This window comes from Saimiri boliviensis, chromosome 10 (genome assembly GCF_048565385.1).
Source record: "Saimiri boliviensis isolate mSaiBol1 chromosome 10, mSaiBol1.pri, whole genome shotgun sequence".
NCBI lineage: Eukaryota > Metazoa > Chordata > Mammalia > Primates > Cebidae > Saimiri > Saimiri boliviensis.
Window position 1 is genome coordinate 111,200,934 of NC_133458.1, and position 18,107 is coordinate 111,219,040.

The following is an 18,107-nucleotide window of genomic DNA, read 5'->3' on the forward strand; positions in this document are numbered from 1 at the left end:
ACTCTGATTTTGAGGGCTGGGGTCAAGAGTAGAAACAGGCCCAGCCCCTCATGCCTGCATCTGCTCACATCGGAGCATCTCCTTGTGGCCCTCTAGTGCTATAAAACAACTTCTGGTCAACATGTGCCCCCACCCACGCACTGCTGAGCCCTCTGCACCCCAAGGCTGTCACTCTGTGGTGGCATTAGTGCACTGAGGCAAGGCCCTCGTCCCCCTTCCTGCCTGGCTAACAAGATCCCTAATCAAGCTCTCCTCTGCTCCCAGGTGGTTAAGGGCTTCACGCCCAAATGGATGCCATTTGCAACAAAATGTTCCTAGAAACCAGAAAATACTCTCTTCAGCTCAAACTCGTATGTTGCTGGGTAACAAGCAGTCACTTTACAACCAGAATTGTAGTTACTGGAGGTGATGCTATTTATGCTGCTGCAGGGACTGCTGGTCCAGTTCTCTCTGCCATGCTCCTCGTGGGCACCTGGAGCTCTCAGCTGGCAGAATTCAAGGGCTGCATGAAGGCACCTTGCAGCTGTAATGATATCCTAATCTCTGCCAGCACTGTCAGCCCTGCTACCCAGATACAGTGTCCCCAAGAACAAAGGCAGCCAGTAGCACAGCCTGGGGCTCCATGGGTTGACTCCCAGGACACTCCACCCGCCCAGATGCCAACACATCAGCCACTGCCCACCTGCTGGGCAGGCACATGACAAAGACAGGGCATATGGATGTCTTTAAATGTAACACTATTCAGGGGTCATGGTTTAGAGCAGGGTCTGGCACACTGAGGCCGTGGATCACTCCTTGTTTTGTAAAGTTTGACTGGGGCCCAGCCACACCCATTTGTTTACATATTTGTGGCTGCTTCCATGCTCCAATGGCAGAGTTGAATTGTTGCAACAGAAACAATACGTAACCCACAGAGCCTGAAATGTTTCCTATCTGCCCTTCACAGACCTAGTCAGCTGACCCCAGGCAGAGCACCTCGCATCAGGGGCCAGGTAGAGCCAGATCCACCAAGCCTCTAGGAATTAGCTGGTCCTCCCTGATCTTCAGTCTCCTTCTCTTGGAAACAGGATAACACCACAATCCTGCGTGGTCACTGGGAAGAGTGGATAGCAGAGTGCAGGGCCTCGTGCTTCGGCAGGTGGCTGCAATGCACACATATGTGCACACACGGGAAGGAAACGAGGACAGGCTCCCCTGACACGACATCATGTCAGCTCAGTCCCCATTTCTCATGAGGTGACTGTGCTTTGTGATGCCAAAGGACTCCAAGAGAATGTCCCCAACCAAAAGTGATGACCCACAGGGGGACGCACAGGCGTATACACGCAGAACAGGCACACGCACACACGGTACATTCTCACACACATACATACTCACATATATACCACATGCACGCTTACCTACACACACATACACGTGTGTTCATGTAAGCACTCACACATGTAACACACCTACACACATAACACACATGTGCATTTGCAGGCACACAAGCTCACTCATGTCACTCATGTACATTTTCACAAATGCACACCCATGTTCACCTATTCGTGTGTACACACATGTGCACACATGCACATGTTCATATACATGCTCACGCATGTATACACTCACACATGTTATGTACAGACACACACATCTCTCACTCCACTTGACCCACCAGGCGTCTCCACCATGTACATCACCCACTCTCTGACACGTCTGCACTCTTCTTGACAAACGTATGTAAGCCAGCATCCCAGGCATGAATCAGTATCCTGGCAAAAGAGTCAAGTAGGTTTCAAGGAGCCACTTGGAATATGGAAACATGAGATGAGATGCCTCAAAACAGGCCCAGAGCCCCCGCCCATACACCCTGGACAGTGGCACAGATAGAAAGGAACAGCAGATGCCAAGGCCTGGGACCAGGCTGACAGCACAGCACCATGAGCAGCAGGCAGCTCTCCACGATACCCTCAGCCTCTCCTAGGAGCCAGCACTTCTTTATCAAAGGAAGAAACTGCAAAGCAACTGGGCTGAAATAAGGTGCCTCACAGGAGAACTAAAGTCTACAGCAGGACTGCACAGGGCCTGGGCTGACCCAGCATGGGTCCTATCCCCTCAGGGACAAAGGTGCTGATCTCAGGGCTGCCATGAAGACCAGAATCAGATGGTGGGAGTGGAGGGCCCAGCATAGTTCAGAGCACCGTGAGAGAGAAAAGGCCCAGGCAGGCCAAGTGGGAGCCTCCAGAGGAAAGCTCCCGAGATGACCAGCTTCCTGGTGAAGGGGTGGGAAGCAAGGAGCAGACCTGGGACACAACACTGGCTGCGCAGTCCAGGGGTCAAGCCTAGTGGACAGCCCAGACAAGACTGCAAGGGTGCTGCAGACCAGAAGCTCCAGTGCCCAGCAGAAAGATGAAGCGGGCCTTCCCAAACAGGCTGCTGTGGAACACTGGCCCAGGCTATCAATGGGGTGTCACTGCCTGCAAAAATAAAATCACTGTTCACTTTTCTAGTAAACCACGGAAAACAGTGACTTTACAACTTGATCTTAAGATCTTTTCTTCCCCACAGGGATCTTCCAAGGGGAGTAGCGTCCACAATCCCCGGTGCCCACCCTCTTTTCCCTGGCCTTCCTACCTAACCTCTCTCACTACCGATGTGTCTGCAACAACCTCCCAAGTTTTCTCCCACCTGCTGTGGGACCCCTAAACTGCTGCCAGGCATGGTGAGTCTTACCAGCCTCAGCTTGTGTGACTACCACCTGGCTCTGCCCTGCCCAGCCCTACCCTGTGCTCAGAATGCCCCTCAGGACTCTGCATAAGCCAGCCCCGAACAAGGATGCCCTCCTCTCCCCTCCTTCATTGATGGAGCATCCACATTTTTCCCCAAAACTCCTCACTGTCACCTCCTCTAGAAAGGTGCTGCCTTGCTGAACAGAGCTCACTGCCCCTTCTTCTCACAGACCTCAGTACCCCTCTCTGCCCACCCAGAGTGAGGCTGAACAAGGTGAACCTGAACTTGGCTCCATCTCACCGTGCTTCTCCCACACTCTCAAATGGCAGGGATGCTGGGTGTCTGGGGTCCAAGGACACCCAGGTGGGTCAGTGGCCCTGAAAAGGTCACATCCTGGACTCTCCTGACTCAGAACTCCCTCCTCCCCTTCCCCCTTAGAAAAAGGAGACTTCCTGTGGTCATGGTCAGTCGTCCTGCAGAAGCCAACCCTTCCTGCACAGGCCAGGAGTGAAAATCTCAGGAAGGGGGTGTCCAGTGAATGGCAAGAGGGGAAGTTCTGCCATGTGTGAATAGGGCACATTCTAGCTTTTGAGCTGGTGACTGATGAGTAATACAACGTATCAGTGGACAGAAGAGGAAAAGGAAGGGAGGATATCGATGTGCTTTCCCTGGGCCTGCAACATCTGTTGGCTTCTGCAGCTGAGATCTCGGCCCCACATGTCCTCTCTCTAAACACAGCACATTCTGTGGGAAGAAAGGGGGGACAATGGCAGCCCCACAGGAGCCTTGTGGCCAACGTGACTAAGTCCCAGGAGGGCAAAGCTCTGCACAAAGATGGCTGGCTTGCTCATCTCTGCTTCTGAACATGCATGTTACAAACCTAGGCTGTTGGCGTGGCCTTGGCCCTACCTTCAGCAGAACTTGGCTACCACATGTGATTGGTCCAAGGAAGGTTTTTCAGAACCCCAGCACACAGTCTGATGAGGGCAAGGGTGGCCACTGCCTGTGCCAGGTATCAGGAGGCCTCAACAACTGGGCCCCCAGCAGACAAGTTTCAATCCCAAGAGAGTGGCAGATCCAGAATCAGGCCTGTTCCAGTAGAGCCCAGAACCAAGGCTGCCACAGAACGAGAGGTTGCAACCACTAGCTCTGTCTGCAGTGGGGCACAATGGCAGCAGGATGGTGCACAGGTGCCCACACCTATGTGTGGCCTGCATAATGAAGCCTTCTGTATGGAAGCCCCAGTCGGAAGGCACGCTGGCCCATGCTTGTGCAAGCACTTTCTTATCTGGTAAATGCAAGGCTTCAGTCCAAGGAAAGGAATCAATTAATGTTGAGGCTAAAAACAACAGGTGATTTATAACCTTGCTGGAAGAAATGCTTAGCAATCAGTTTAGTTCATGGTCCAAATACAGGGAATCCACCTGGCATATCGTCACTCCAGAAGCAATTCTAATTCAATTCAAACAGAGAAAGACGCTGCACTTACCGTGGCTAATTCGTCGAACTTGCCGAAGAGCTCATTGAGGAGTTTCACCAGCTCCTGAGCCGTGCACTGGGATGCCAAGCCCGTGAAACCCACGATGTCAGCAAACAGGATGCTGCAAGAGAAAGGTATGCCAAGCTGCCCTTCTCCCAGCCACTCAGGAAATAACCTCTAGAGATGTACAGACATTTACATCTCCAAATCACTGCAGAATCAGTCACCCCATTTATTCCTCAATGCAGACTAGAAATGAAAGCTTCCTGGTTCCCACCTTACAGGTGAAAAGACTGAGGCTCAGAAAACCCACAGGATGCCAGGCCTTAGCCACTGGGGGAAGTCAATGCTGAGGCCATTCAATTGCTCGCCATCCCCCATGCTGACCCCTCACACCACATAGGGAGAGCCCATCTGCACTCTGCGAGACCTGCCTCCCCTTTCCGGGGAGGTTACGAGACTGGGATGCGGCCAGCAGCGCCAGGCAGAAGTGATGTGCTTTTAAGCATGTGGGCCCCTCCACACCCTATTTTTCCCCTTTTGCCAGCTGAATGCAGGAAACTCCCAGGCCCTGAGTATGGTGTCAGTGTTTCACAATGGAAAGGGAAGGAGTCCACGAATTCCTGGGCAAAGGGGCCACCCCCTCAGTCTGCAATGAAAGCAAGAAACACACTGTCTTGTATCAAAGACTCTACGTACTGGGCGTCTATTTATTGTAGTACTGGCGTCAGCCCTAAACAACACAGTGTCTACCCACAGGGCGGAACTTCCATCTTTTCTGGAGATAATAAGACTTTAAAAAGGTGTTTTCTATTGTTTTCTCTTCTTTTAATATTAAAACATGCTCTTTGAAGAATATTTTTGAAAAATTAATCACCTATTTTTGTTTGTAAAAATGTTGTAGCTTTAAGATATGTCTGCACAGGGCCCCAATCATTTATTCACATTTGTTCAAAGGGTTCTCAGCTTTTCTCTAACTTTGAGGCTTCCAGAACCCAGACCATCCCCAGCACCACTGTAGGAAATAAACGCAAAGTAAAGGAAAATGGCCTACTTTGTTCACAACACAGGGTATCACCAAAGATGGGCCAGCCTGGAAAGGCATGAGGGGAGCGGGGTTCAGAGCTCGGACTCCAAGGGAACTATCCAGCTCTATCATTGACAGCAACTTACCCAACCATTCCGCATGTCCCCCATGTAAAACGGGAGTAAGACTAGAGTCTAGGTCATATCTTGCCTCTAGTAAGAGCTCAGTGATTGCTTATAATCATTTATAATAATTTTTAAGTATTCTAATTCACTTATCCACTTGTTTATTCAACAAGTACTTACTGAGGGCTATATGTGCTAGCATTGTTCTGGGTGCTTGGGATTTAGCAGTGAATAAGAGATTCATGGCAGGGCCCAGTGGCTCACGGGATTACGGAATCCCAGCACTTTAGGAGGCTAAAGCAGGTGAATCACTTGAGCCTAGGAGTCTGAGACCAGCCTGGGCCACATGGCAAAACCCCATCTCTACAAAAACTACAAAAATTAGCCAGATGTGCTGGCATGCGCCTGTAGTCCCAGCAACTCAGGGGGCTGAGTTGGGAGGGTCACTTGAGCCTGGGAGGTAGAGGTTGCAGTGAGCTGAAGCATGCCTCTGCACTCCGGCCTGAGAGACAGAGTGCAACCCCATCTCAAAAAAAAAAAAAAAAAAAAAGACTCGAACAAACCTCACTGTGCCCAGAAAGACACCATTCTCTTCAGGGAAGGGGCAGACATGCAGAGAACATCAAAGGTGACATGTGTATGGAAAAGCAGAGAAGTCAGATGTGGAGCTGTGGGTACCGTCAACTAGGATTGGTCAGGGGTGTCCTGAAAGAAGGGAGAGGAAGAAGGGGGCACACAGAGACCGGGAGAAGAGGATTCTGCATGGAGGTAGCAGCAAGTGCTGCACTTGTGATTTCTGCTGCATACAGAATTCTCTTATTTCAACCTTTGAACATGCCGTTCCATTGCCTTCTGGCCTCCCTGGTTTCTGATGAAAAATCAGCTGATAACTTTGTTGAAGATCCCATGTAGATGATAAGTCGCTTTTCTTTTGCTGTTTTCAAAACTGTCCTCATGTCTTTAGTTTTTGATAGTTTGATAATGACACGTCTCAGTGTGGGTCTTTTTGAGTTTACCCACCTTGGAACGCACTAAGCTTCTTGGATGCGTAGGTTAATGTTTTCCAAAATCTTTGGGACATTTATGGTCATTCATTTCTTCAGAGATTCTTTCTGCCCCTTTCTCTCTCTCCTCTTCTTGGGACTCTCAATATGTGTGTACTGATACACTAGATGGTGTCCCACAGATCCCTAACACTCTGTTCATTTTCTTCATTCTTTTTTTCATTCTGGTCTTCAGATTGGATAATCTCAACTGACCTACAAGTTCCCTAATTCTTTTTAAAGTGTACTATACATTATTGTTGACTACAAGTAAAATATTGTACAGCAGATTATCTATAGTTTATTGACTTTGTTTGAATAAAGCTTTATGGCCACTGACTAGTAACTCCCCATTTCTTCCTCCCCCAAGGCCCTATAACCACAATAATACTCTTCAATTCTATGAATTTGACTATTTTGAATATAAGTAGAATATTGCAATATTTGTCTTTATGTAACTGGCTTATTTCACTTGTATAATGTCCTCAAGTCTCATCTATTTTGTCATATATTGAAGAATTTCCTTCCTTTTTAAGGCTTAACAGCATTTCATTTTATGTATGTAACACATTTTCTTTTAACAACTTTATTGAGATACTATTAACATAAAAAACGTGTGTACTCATGTGTATGTGTGTATATATGGTATACAATTTAATGTTTTGATGAACCTACATAGGTTGAAATAATTGACACAATTAAGGTAATTGAAATAGCCATTACCTCTGCATAGCTACGTGTGTGTGAGCAAATTTCAAATATACAATACAGCATTGTTAAATATTGTCACCATGCTGTATGTTAGATCCCCAGAACTTATTCATGCTGCCTAGCTAAAATTTTGTATTTTTTTTTTTTTTGAGATGGAGTCTCACTCTGTCACCAGTCTGGAGTGAAGTAGTGTGATCTCGGCTCACTGCAACCTCTGACTCTTGGGTTCAAGTGATTCTCCTGCCTCAACCTCCCGAGTAGCTGGGACTACAGCATGTACCACCATACCCAGCTAATGTTTGTATTTTTTAGTAGAGACGGGTTTTCACCATGTTGGCCAGGATGTTTTCCATCTCTTGACCTTGTGATCTGTTCACCTTGGCCTCCCCAAGTGCTGGAATTACAGGCATGAGCCGCTGTACCTGGCCAAATTTTGTATTCTTTTACCAACATCACCCCATTTTCCTCTGCCTCCATTCCCTAGCAACTGCCATTCTACTTTGCTCCTGTGAATTTGACTATTTTAGTTCCACATACAAATGAGATCATGCAAATATTTCTGTCTTACTCACTTAGGTTACAGTAATGTTCTCCAGCTCCATACACATTGTTGAAAATGGCAAGATTTCCTTCTTTTATGTTACTTATGTGTGTGTGTGCATGTGTGTGTTGTATAAATATATGTTTATATGCACATATATATCAACTGACATAAAATTGTACATACTTATGGGTTATGCTGTGATAATTCAATATATGTATACAACATGCTATTATCAAATCAGGGCAATTAGGATATTCAACACCTCCAATTTTTATTATTTCTTTGTGTTGGTAACATTCAAATATCCTCTCTCTTAGGTACTTGAAAAATGCAATAAATTATTGTTTACTATAGTTACCCTACATGCTATAGAACAATAGAACTTATTTCTCCTATCTACCTGTAATTTTGTACTCGTTAACCAATCTCTACTCGTGCCTCCCTACCTCCCCCTCTTCCCAGCCTCTAGTAACCACTATTCCACTGCCTACATCTAAGAGATCAACTATTTTAGCTTCCATATAAAAGTGAGACTATGCAGTATTTATCTTTCTATGCCTGGCTTATTTCACTTAATATAATGTCCCCTGGGAACACCCATGTTGACACAAATGACAGAATTTCATTTTTTATGCCTGAATAGTATTTCATTCTGTAAACATACCACATTCTCTCTATCCATTCATCTGCTGTTGGACACTTAGATTGAGTCCACATCTAGGTTATTGTGAATAGTGCTGCAATAAACAGGGAGAACAGCTATCTCTTTGAAATGCTGATTTCTTTTCCTTTGGATATATAAACAGTACTGGGATTTCTGGATCATACAATCGTCCTATTTTTCGCTTTTTGAGAAACTTCCACTCTAGTTTCCATAATGGTTGTACTAATTTACATTCCCATCAACAGATATAAGAGGTCCCTTTTTCTGCATCTTCACCAGCATGTGTTTTTTGTCTGCTTGATAACAGCCAATCTAACTGGGGTGAGATGACTATCATTGTAGTTTGGATTTGCATTTCCATGATGATTAGTGACGTTGACCATTTTATCATTTACTTTTTGGCCATTTGGATGTCTTCTTTTGAGAAATGCCTTTTCGGATGCTTCACCCATTTTAAAATCAGATTATTTGTTTCTTGCTATTGAGTTGTTTGAGTTCCTTGTATATTCTGGATATTAATCCCTATCAAATGAATAGCTTACCAATGTTTTGTCCCATTCTTTTGTTGTCTATTCATGCTGTTGTTTCTTTTGTTGTGCAGAAACTTTTCAGTTTGATATAATCCCATTTCTTTAGTTTTTATCTTATGCTTTTGAGGTCTTAACCATAAAACATCTGTTCAGACCGATATCTTGAAGTATTTCCATTATGTTTCCTTCTAGAAATTTCAGAGTCTGGGTCTTACATTTATGACTGATCCATTTTGAGTTTATTTTTGTGTATGGTAAGAGACAGGGGTCTAGTTTCATTTTCTGCATATGCATAACGTTTTCCCAGCACCTTTTATTGAAGAGGTTATCTTTTCCCCAATGTATGTTCTTGGCACTGTTGTCAAAAATCAGTTGGCCAATATTACATGGATTTATTTCTGGGTTCTCTATTCTGTTCTATTGGTCTATGCATCTGTTTTTATGCCAGTACCATGCTGTTTTAGTTAATATAGCCTTGTAGTATATTTTGAAGTCAGGAAACATAATGCTTCCAGCTTTCTTCTTTTTGCTCAAGACTGCTTTGGCTATTCAGTCTTTTGTAGTACCATATGAACTTTGGGATTTTGTTTTTCTATTTTTGTGAAGAACATCATTTATATTTTGATAGACATCGCATTGAATCTGTAGATCACTTTTGGTATTATGGTCATTTTAACAATATTCTTCCAATCCATGAATGTGAAATGTCTTTCCATTTTTATGTGTCCTCTTCAATATCTTTCTTCATTGTTTTATAGTTTTTATTGTAGAAATCTTTTACATCTTGGTTAAATTTACTTTCAAGTATTTTATTTTTGTAGCTATTGTAATTGGGATTGCTTTCTAGACTTCTTTTTCAGCTAGTGCATTCCTGATGTATGGAAATGCTACTGGTTTTTGTACATTGATTTTCTATTCTCCAACTTGATTGAATTCATTTATCAAATTCTAAGAGTCTGATCCTGCCATGGGGAAAGTGGGGCCAGCCCCAGCAGCCATAGCCTTGGCCAGCAGATGGGGTAAACATATCCTTCTCACATCCCAGTCCCACTGTCACAGCTGTCCTCACTAACCCTTCAGACCCAGGCAGTTCATGCCTAGCCTACAACTCAGCACCAGACCATACAAGCCCCTACCCAACTCAAGATGAAGACTTCATGGCAATTCACATCCTGCTTAAGTCCCAGGAGTGGTGCCTGTTTCCCAGTGCCAGTGGCTGCAGGCCACATCATGATTGCTTCTCAGTTCCAGCTGCAGGAGCCCACCCCTGCTTTGTTCTAGTTCCACAAGCAAATAGCCCAAGTTTCCTGAATGCCTAGGATGGGCACTGATGGATCTCAAAACAACCCACACTCTGTTAAAAGCTAGGATTTTAAAAATGGCATCTTGCTGTAGCCACTTAGGTTGCAGAATGCGTGTGGGACCCAGGGAAAATTCCCTCCCTAGAGTAGTTCCTGTTCAAAGCCTCCCAACTGCTTCCTAAGATGGATTCAAAACTTGGGAGGGTCAAGATGCCCTCCTATCACCTGGATCTCCAGTGGGAAAGTGGGCCACAGAAAGACTCTCACTCATCCCTCCTGATATTGAGGAGTCATTCCTGGTTCTTAGCCAGTCTCAGCCAAGTAGGCTGCCTGTTTTCCTTCTGCTTCCTAGTTTTTCCCTTTCCATTTAGGATGCCTTTTTTTGTTGCTGTTACTTCTTCTCTTATTGCTCTGGATAGGACTTCCAGAATTATGTTGACTAGATAGAAGTGGTGAGGGTGGATGTCGTCTTCTTCCTGATTTTAGAGGGAAAGCTTTCTGTTTTTCATCACTGAGCATGTCATAGCTGTGGGTTGTCACATACAGCCTTTATTTTGTTGAGTTTTTTTAATCCAAATTTGTCAATAATTTTTATCATGAAAGGGTGTTGAATTTTTTCAAATATTTTTCTGCGTCTATTGTGATAATCACATGATTTGTATTCCCTATTCCCTTATCATGTTGCTATCACAATAATTGATTTTTGCATGTTGAACTATCTTTGCATTCCAGGGATAAATCTCAATTGATCATGGTGTATATGCATTTAATGTGATCCTGGATGCATTCACTAGTGTCTCACTGAGGATATTTGAAATTATATTTATCAGGGATATTGCTTATAATTTTTTTTGTAGTGTTCTTGTCTGACTTTGATATCAGGACAATGTTTCGCTTCATAGTTTGAAAGTGTTCCCTCCTCTTCAATTTTTTAGAAGACTTTGAGAAGGACTGCCATTAATTCTTTAAATTTTGGTAGAATTTACCAGTGAAACTATCTGGGCTTGGACTTTTCTTTTTTGGGTTTTGATAACTGATTCAATCTCTATACTATGTTTTCTCCTTTCCATTTAGGATGCCTAAATGTACAGGTCTGTACAAACTTTTTACTTCTTAATGACTTAGTCTTGGTAGATTCTATGTTTCTTCACATTTATCAAATTTTCCTAGGTTAGACAGTTTGTTGGTGTATAATTGTTCACAGTAGTCTCTTATGATCCTTTTTCATTTTTGTCGCATTGGTTATCTCTTCTTTAATTTACAATTTTATTTGAGTCTTCTCTCTTACTGGTCTGGCTAAGGACTTGTCGAAATCTTATTTAATGTTTCACAAAACAACTCTTAAGTTTTGTAGATTTTTAAATATTGTTCTCTATTTTCTATTTCATTTATTTCTGTCTAATCTCTGTTATTTCCTTCATTCTAATAATTATGGCTTTAATATGTTCTTGTATTTTTGGCTTCTTGAGGAACAATGTTAAGATTGTTAATTTAAGATATTCTTTTTTAATGTAAGCATTTATTGCTATGAATTTCCCTCTTATTACTGCTTCTGTTCTATCCCATAAGTTTTGGTATATTGTGTTTTCATTTTCTTTGTCTGAAGGTATTTTCAGGTTTGTTTTGTTTTGTTTTGCTGAGACAGGGTCTTGCTCTGTCACCCAGACTGCTGGAGTGCAGTGGTGTGCTCATAGCTCATTTCAGCCTCGAACTCCTGGGCTCAAGGAATCCTCCCACTTCAGCCTCCTGAGTAGCTGAGACTACAGGTCCCTGCCACCACGCCTGGCTACTTTTTAACATTTTTTGGAGAGATGAGGTCTTACTATATTGTCTAGGCTGATCTTGAAATCTTGGGCTAAAGCAAACCTCCCACCTCAGCCTCCCAAAGTGCTGAGATTACAAGTGTGAGCCACCATGCCCAGCCTGGAGATATTTTCTAATTTCCTTTTTGATTTCTTCTTTGACTCAATAATTGTTCAAGGATGTGTTGTTTAATTTCAACACATTTTTGAATTTTTCAGTTATTTGTTTTTTCCTCTTTCTGAATTCCTTTGTGTTATGTTAATTTTTTGTTATGATATGCTTTTATTACTTTTTCTTTCTCTTTTGTGTAATTTCTATAGGCATTTTTTTCTTTGTGGTTACCTTGCTGCTTACAAAAACTGTAACTCTCCACCATCACCTCCACCATCACCACCACACCTCCACCATCACCTCCTCACCTCCACAATCACCCCCACCTCTACCATTACCTATACGCCTCCATTAGCACCTCCCAACCTCCACCACCACATCCTCATCTCCATCATCACCTCCCCACCTCTACAATCACCGCCTCACCTCCACCATCACCTCCCACCTCCACCATCACCTCCTCATCTCCACCATCCCCTCCTCACCACTACAATCACCTCCTCACCACCACTATCACACTCTCACCTCCACCATCATCTCTCCACCCCCACCATCAACTACCACCCCTACCATCACCTCCTCACCTCCACCATCAACTCTTGACCTCAGCCATCACCTCCTCACCTCCACTGTCACCTCCTCACCTCCACATCTCTACTATAACCTCCTTACCTCCACCTATCACCTCCTCACTTCCATCGTCACTTCACCTCCACCATTAACTCCACACCCCCATTCTTTCTCCACCTCCCTCTATCCCTTCCCCATCTCTGCCATTGTCTCCCCACCTTCACCATCACCTCCACGCCTCAGCTTCCCAGGCTCCCCACTGTGCTGGGTCAGCACCAGCCCTACCTCACATTGTCATGCCTCTGGATGTAAATCTTGTGGAAAATCCTCTCAGGGGGCTTCAGGAAGTCCTCCTTCATCTCCATGGCAACGTTCCGGGGCAGAAGGCTCATGAGGAGCCGCTCCTAGATAGGAGAGAAGGGCCCATGTCAGACAGCAGGGCCCCCTCCCTCCACTCCTCCTCACCTCACCCTCCCCACAGTGAGGATGTCTGGCCCCTGAGACTGGGTAGGCCCATGCCCAGGCCTGCACTGCCACTGAACAAGCAACTCTCTCCAGGAGCATTAGCCAGGGCTGGCACGGCCTCCCCAACACCCAGGCCTCTCTGCAGCATCCCTCACGCTACTCCCTGGGTGCACTGCTGAGTCTCAGCCTGTGCTTCAGTGTACAGCAGGGTCACAACTGCAAAAACACTGCTGTCTCCACCAGAGCTCCCACCTTCCCCCTCTCCCTCCCCGCACTACTCCAACAATACCCCAGAGTCTTCCACACTGGCTTAAAAAAAATGAGCTGTCCTCCTAGGGTACCCAGAAAGTCCCCTTGTTCTTAAAAAGATAAGTGGCCTAGGGGACTATATGGCATTTTTTCTTGGTCTTTGTCTTCTTATTTCTCCCTTAGCTGTGTAGGTCAAGCATTTTCTTTTATGCCCCAAGAGAAAAGAATAAATGTTTGGATTTTTCAAAACAAACTATGCCATCCTGGAGAATCCTCTCCCCTTCCTAGGCCTCAGTTTCCTTGTCTGGACTGAAGGAGTAAGTAGGACTTAGATTCCCATCTTCCAGGTGGATGTTCCCTGACCCCAACCCAAACTGGCCCTTGACCTGTTGGGCACACCCCTATGTCTGAGAGACCATGTTCCAGAAATGAGGTGTGAGGGTCCCCAACTCACCCCTCAGTCCTTCCCCTGCCCCTCCCACTCTGCTTTGAAAAGAACAACAAAAGAGCAGAGTTTAAATCCTACATAGAATCAGGTAAACATCCCACTGATAATCAAGGAAAAGGGCTGGAGGAGGGAAGAAGCTCCATGCCTCCCACCATGCCCTCTGGCTCAGGGCCCTCTGCAGTGGCCTGCCCTGCTCAGCACCAGCCACTCTCCCTGCCTCCAAGGAGCCTGGGCCGGAGCCATGCAGGCGCGTAGCACTGAGATGCTTCCACTTCCTTTCCATCCCCAGCTGCACAGGCCTGCCAGGCACAGCCCTGGGAATCCCTCCTGCAGTGCATAGGCTACATCCCTGACCCAGGAGTGGTCGCCATCCTGTGTGACTTTCTCAGAAGGAGCACAGGTGCCCAGACACCATCACACTCATGGGCCATAGGAGCAGCCACAATGAAAATAGCCACCCACATCCCAAAAGCCTAGCTGACCTCTGGGAAGTAGCCATGAGGGCCTCACTCCTCTGCTCCACACGGCAGATAGTGTTCCATGTATACGGTCCATCTCACAATGAGAAAACAAATTTGACACGCTTGAAGTTTTCCCTGGTAAGTTACTTCCACATACACTTCAGAGGATGAACACCAAGTCCAGCCCTGCCTGATGCCAAGTGGGGCCAAGTCTCTGCCTCCAGGTGAAGCCTGCCTGGGTACTGGCCCAGAGTCTGTGGCCTGGAGGTGTATCCTAAGCAAGGCCAAAGTCTACACTGAGAACCCACCACACAAAGGGCCCCACCACAGTTCCCACCTGAGCCCGCACTATAGCCCCCAAGTGGCTCCCATGAAGCTCTGCTGCAGCCCCCATGTGACCTCCACCTTGGCCCCCACCTTGGCTCAGGTGATGATAATATCTGAGGAATTGAAAAATGCAGCATACTGACCTCCAGGGACCACACAAAGGTGACAGGTGATGGGGAAGCATCCAGAACCACAAGTGCTGATCCCAGAGGGAAGGAAAGAAGGACTGCTGGGAAGCCCCTGGCACACACCCCGACTCCCTGCACCCGGCCCCAAGCATGGGGGACTGGAGCTCACATGGGGCACTGCAAGAACTGGCTGTGGCAGAGTTACCCAGCCATCAGCTGGCTGTCCCCAGTAGCCCTACTCCATTGCTGGCCTCACAAGAGAGCCTCTTCTTTTCATTGGAGTGCCTGACTACCTGGAATAAAGACTATATTTTCCAGCCTCCTGTGCAGCTAGAGGTGGCCAAGGAGATATAAGTTGAAAGGTCATGTGGAAGCTTTGGAAATGTTCCTTAAAAACAGCTTGTTCTAGCAAAAAAACAAATAACCCTCATTAAAAAATGGAGAAAGGACATGAACAGTCACTTCTCAAAAGAAGACATACAAGTAGTCAACAACCATGAAAAAATGCTCATCATCAATAATCATCAGAGAAATGCAAATCAAAACCACCATGAGATACCTTCTTACAGCAGTCAGAATGGCTATGACTAAAAAGTCAAAAAACAACAGATCCTCCTGAGGCCACAGAGAAAAGGGAACACTTGGTGGGAATACACAGCAGGTGGGAACGTAACTTAGTTCAGCCATTGTGGAAAGTAATTTGGAGATTCTCAAAGAACTCAGAACTGCCTTCAAATCCAGCAATCCCATTACTGGATACATATCCAAAACAAGATAAATCATTCTACCAAAAAGGCACATACATGTGTATGTACATTGCGGCACTGTTTACAATAAAAGATATGGAATCAACACAGGTGCCCAACGATGGTGGGCTGGATAAAGAAAATGCGGTACATATACACCATGGAATACTATGCAGCCATAAAAAAGAATGAAATTATGTCCTCTAAAGCAACATGGATGCAGCTGGAGGCCATTGAAGTAACGCAGGAATAGAAAACCAAATACCGCATGTTCTCACTTATGAGTAGAAGCTAAACATTGGATACATATGGACATAAAGATGGAAAGAACAGACAGTGGGGACTCCAAAAAGGGGAGAGAGGGACAGAGGAAGACAAGGGTTAAAAACTAACTACTGGGTACTATGCTTAGTACCTCAGTTATGGAATGATTGTACCTCCAACCTGAGTATCACATAGTATATCCATGTAACAAACCTGCACATGTAGCCTCAAATCTAAAATGAAGGTTAAAATTGTAAAAACAAAACAGCTTGTTCCTCTTCCCTTCTTCTCCTGCTATTGTTGGGAATACAGTCATAACAGCTGGATCTCCACCTACCATCTTGGTTTGGAAGTACGAAGGCAACACACTAGGGACACAGGTGGCGAGCTGGATGGAGACTGCTGAGGATTTCATGGATCACACTTGCTGCATCTCCATAAAGTGCCTACCCTGGAATGTACATGTAACACAAAAAGAGCTATGTCCCTTCAGTAAGCCACTGTCACACAACATTCCTAAGGACAACTGCATTTCCAGCCAAGGGCTCAGCATTAGCTCCGTCCACTGGATTAACAGCAGCATCTAAGCCAACACACATTAATAACCAGAATCAAGTACAAAACCTTTCCCACAGGAAGCAAGCAGCCATCTTATAAGACTCAGCATTCATTTTCTGATTAAAAACAAACAAAGACAAAATAGCTCATCCACATAATAGAGATTCTACCTGAAATTCACATCCAGTCGCAAAACCCTAAAGCCCCAAGCAACAGTAAACACTAGTGCCAAGAACAGACTCTGTGTCAATAAGCTGTAGCCAACAAAATAACTTAAAAAGCCAGAAATCAAAAGTATAAAAGCTAATGTGAATATGGGTCATACAAAGTACCCCAGTGCTCATGAAGGCTACATAAAAATCTTAACGCATTTATCTTGACTACCAAAAAGTGACTTAAACATACTCTTAACAAAAACTAGATATTTCAGTGACAACTGTGAAGACTCTACTTCTGGGAAGATAGAGCAGTATTTTTCCCTATTCCTCCTGCTGAGCACAACTGAAAGTCCTGGATGTTACATATCAAACAAGCAGAGGGAAGAAGGCAGAAATCTTGAGACCAAGAAAAGACATAAAGGTGAGTTCCTGAGGTTTCTTTAGTCTCATATATACCAGACTGAGTGCTGGAGAAGTGGGCAAGTCAGCAACACAGTGGGCACAGACCAAAGGAAAACACAACAGAAGCAGCTCTCTTACGCCAAAGGCCCAGGACTGGGCAGCTTCACAAGAAGAAAACTTTCAGACAATAACTTCCCTGCCCCAGGCCAGAGACACTGAAGAGTCCGTGCTTCAACCCCACCCACACCAGCAAAGGCCAAGTAGAGAGGCCAGAGCTCTACCCCCACCCCAGGCTTTGAAGGGGTCCCCAACCAACCCACCCACTCCCAGAGGGAGCCAAGCCTTTCTTTTCCACCTGCTAGTAACAAGCATCCCCCAACTCTGCAGAGTCAGTGGGAACCAAGGGACTCTCATTCTCCCCCGAGCCAGGTGCTATCAGTGGGGACCATAGGGGGCTAGAACTCTTATTCCTGCTCAGCAGTAAGAAGGACTCCTAGTCTCATGATGTCAACAGAGGCCCAGTGTGAAGCCTAAACTTCTAACCCTACCTGGCAGTAAAGAGACAACAGCGCCCCCTTTCCCAGCCACAGTGATGTGACAGAAAATCATTAAATACAAAAGGTCCAAGTAAGATACAGAGCCTCATACATAACATTCCAAATGTCTAGGTTACTGCAAACCATCATTCAACATACCAAGAACTAGAACAAGCTCAACAAGTGAACAAAGACAACCACCACACACCAGTACCTAGAAGACAGAGATGCAGGAATAACTAACAAAGACTGTAAAGCAACCATCATAAGAATGACTAAATAAAGAACTATAAATGCCCTTTAGAAATAAATACAAATGTAACAATCTTTTACAAGATAGCAATTCAGTAATATGTCACAAGAAGTATACACCCCAACCACATGGGGTTTAATCCAGGGATGTAATGCTAATTCAAAATTGAAACATCAATCGAGCTATACACCACATCAACAGAATAAAAAATAAAAATCACATAGTAATTGATGTCCAAAAAAGAATTTGACAAAATTCAATATCCACTTATGATGAAAACTTTCAGAAAAATGAAAATAGAACAAAACTTCCACCTCTTCATAGAGAATATTCAGAAAAGGCCTACACCTCACATTATACTTAATGGCCAAACATTGAATGCTTTCACTGGGAACAAGGCAAGGATGTTGGCTCCCGTTACTCATATTCAACATCTCATGGGAAGGTCTTATAGTGCAGTAAGTTAAGAAAAAGAAAGAAAAGGCATACAG

General features: G+C 45.0%; 1 protein-coding gene across 1 annotated transcript in view; it reads right to left on the reverse strand.

Moving 5' to 3' along the window:
- Nucleotides 1–18,107, reverse strand: part of ADCY1 (adenylate cyclase 1) — a 133,833-nt gene that overhangs the window by 79,821 nt on the left and 35,905 nt on the right. Inside the window, exons 3-4 of the mRNA XM_003930840.4 lie at nucleotides 12,907–13,025; nucleotides 4,202–4,313 (exon numbers count right to left, since the gene is read on the reverse strand). Of these exons, the coding sequence (XP_003930889.3) occupies nucleotides 4,202–4,313; nucleotides 12,907–13,025 (231 nt within the window). The remainder of the gene's footprint in view (nucleotides 1–4,201; nucleotides 4,314–12,906; nucleotides 13,026–18,107) is intronic.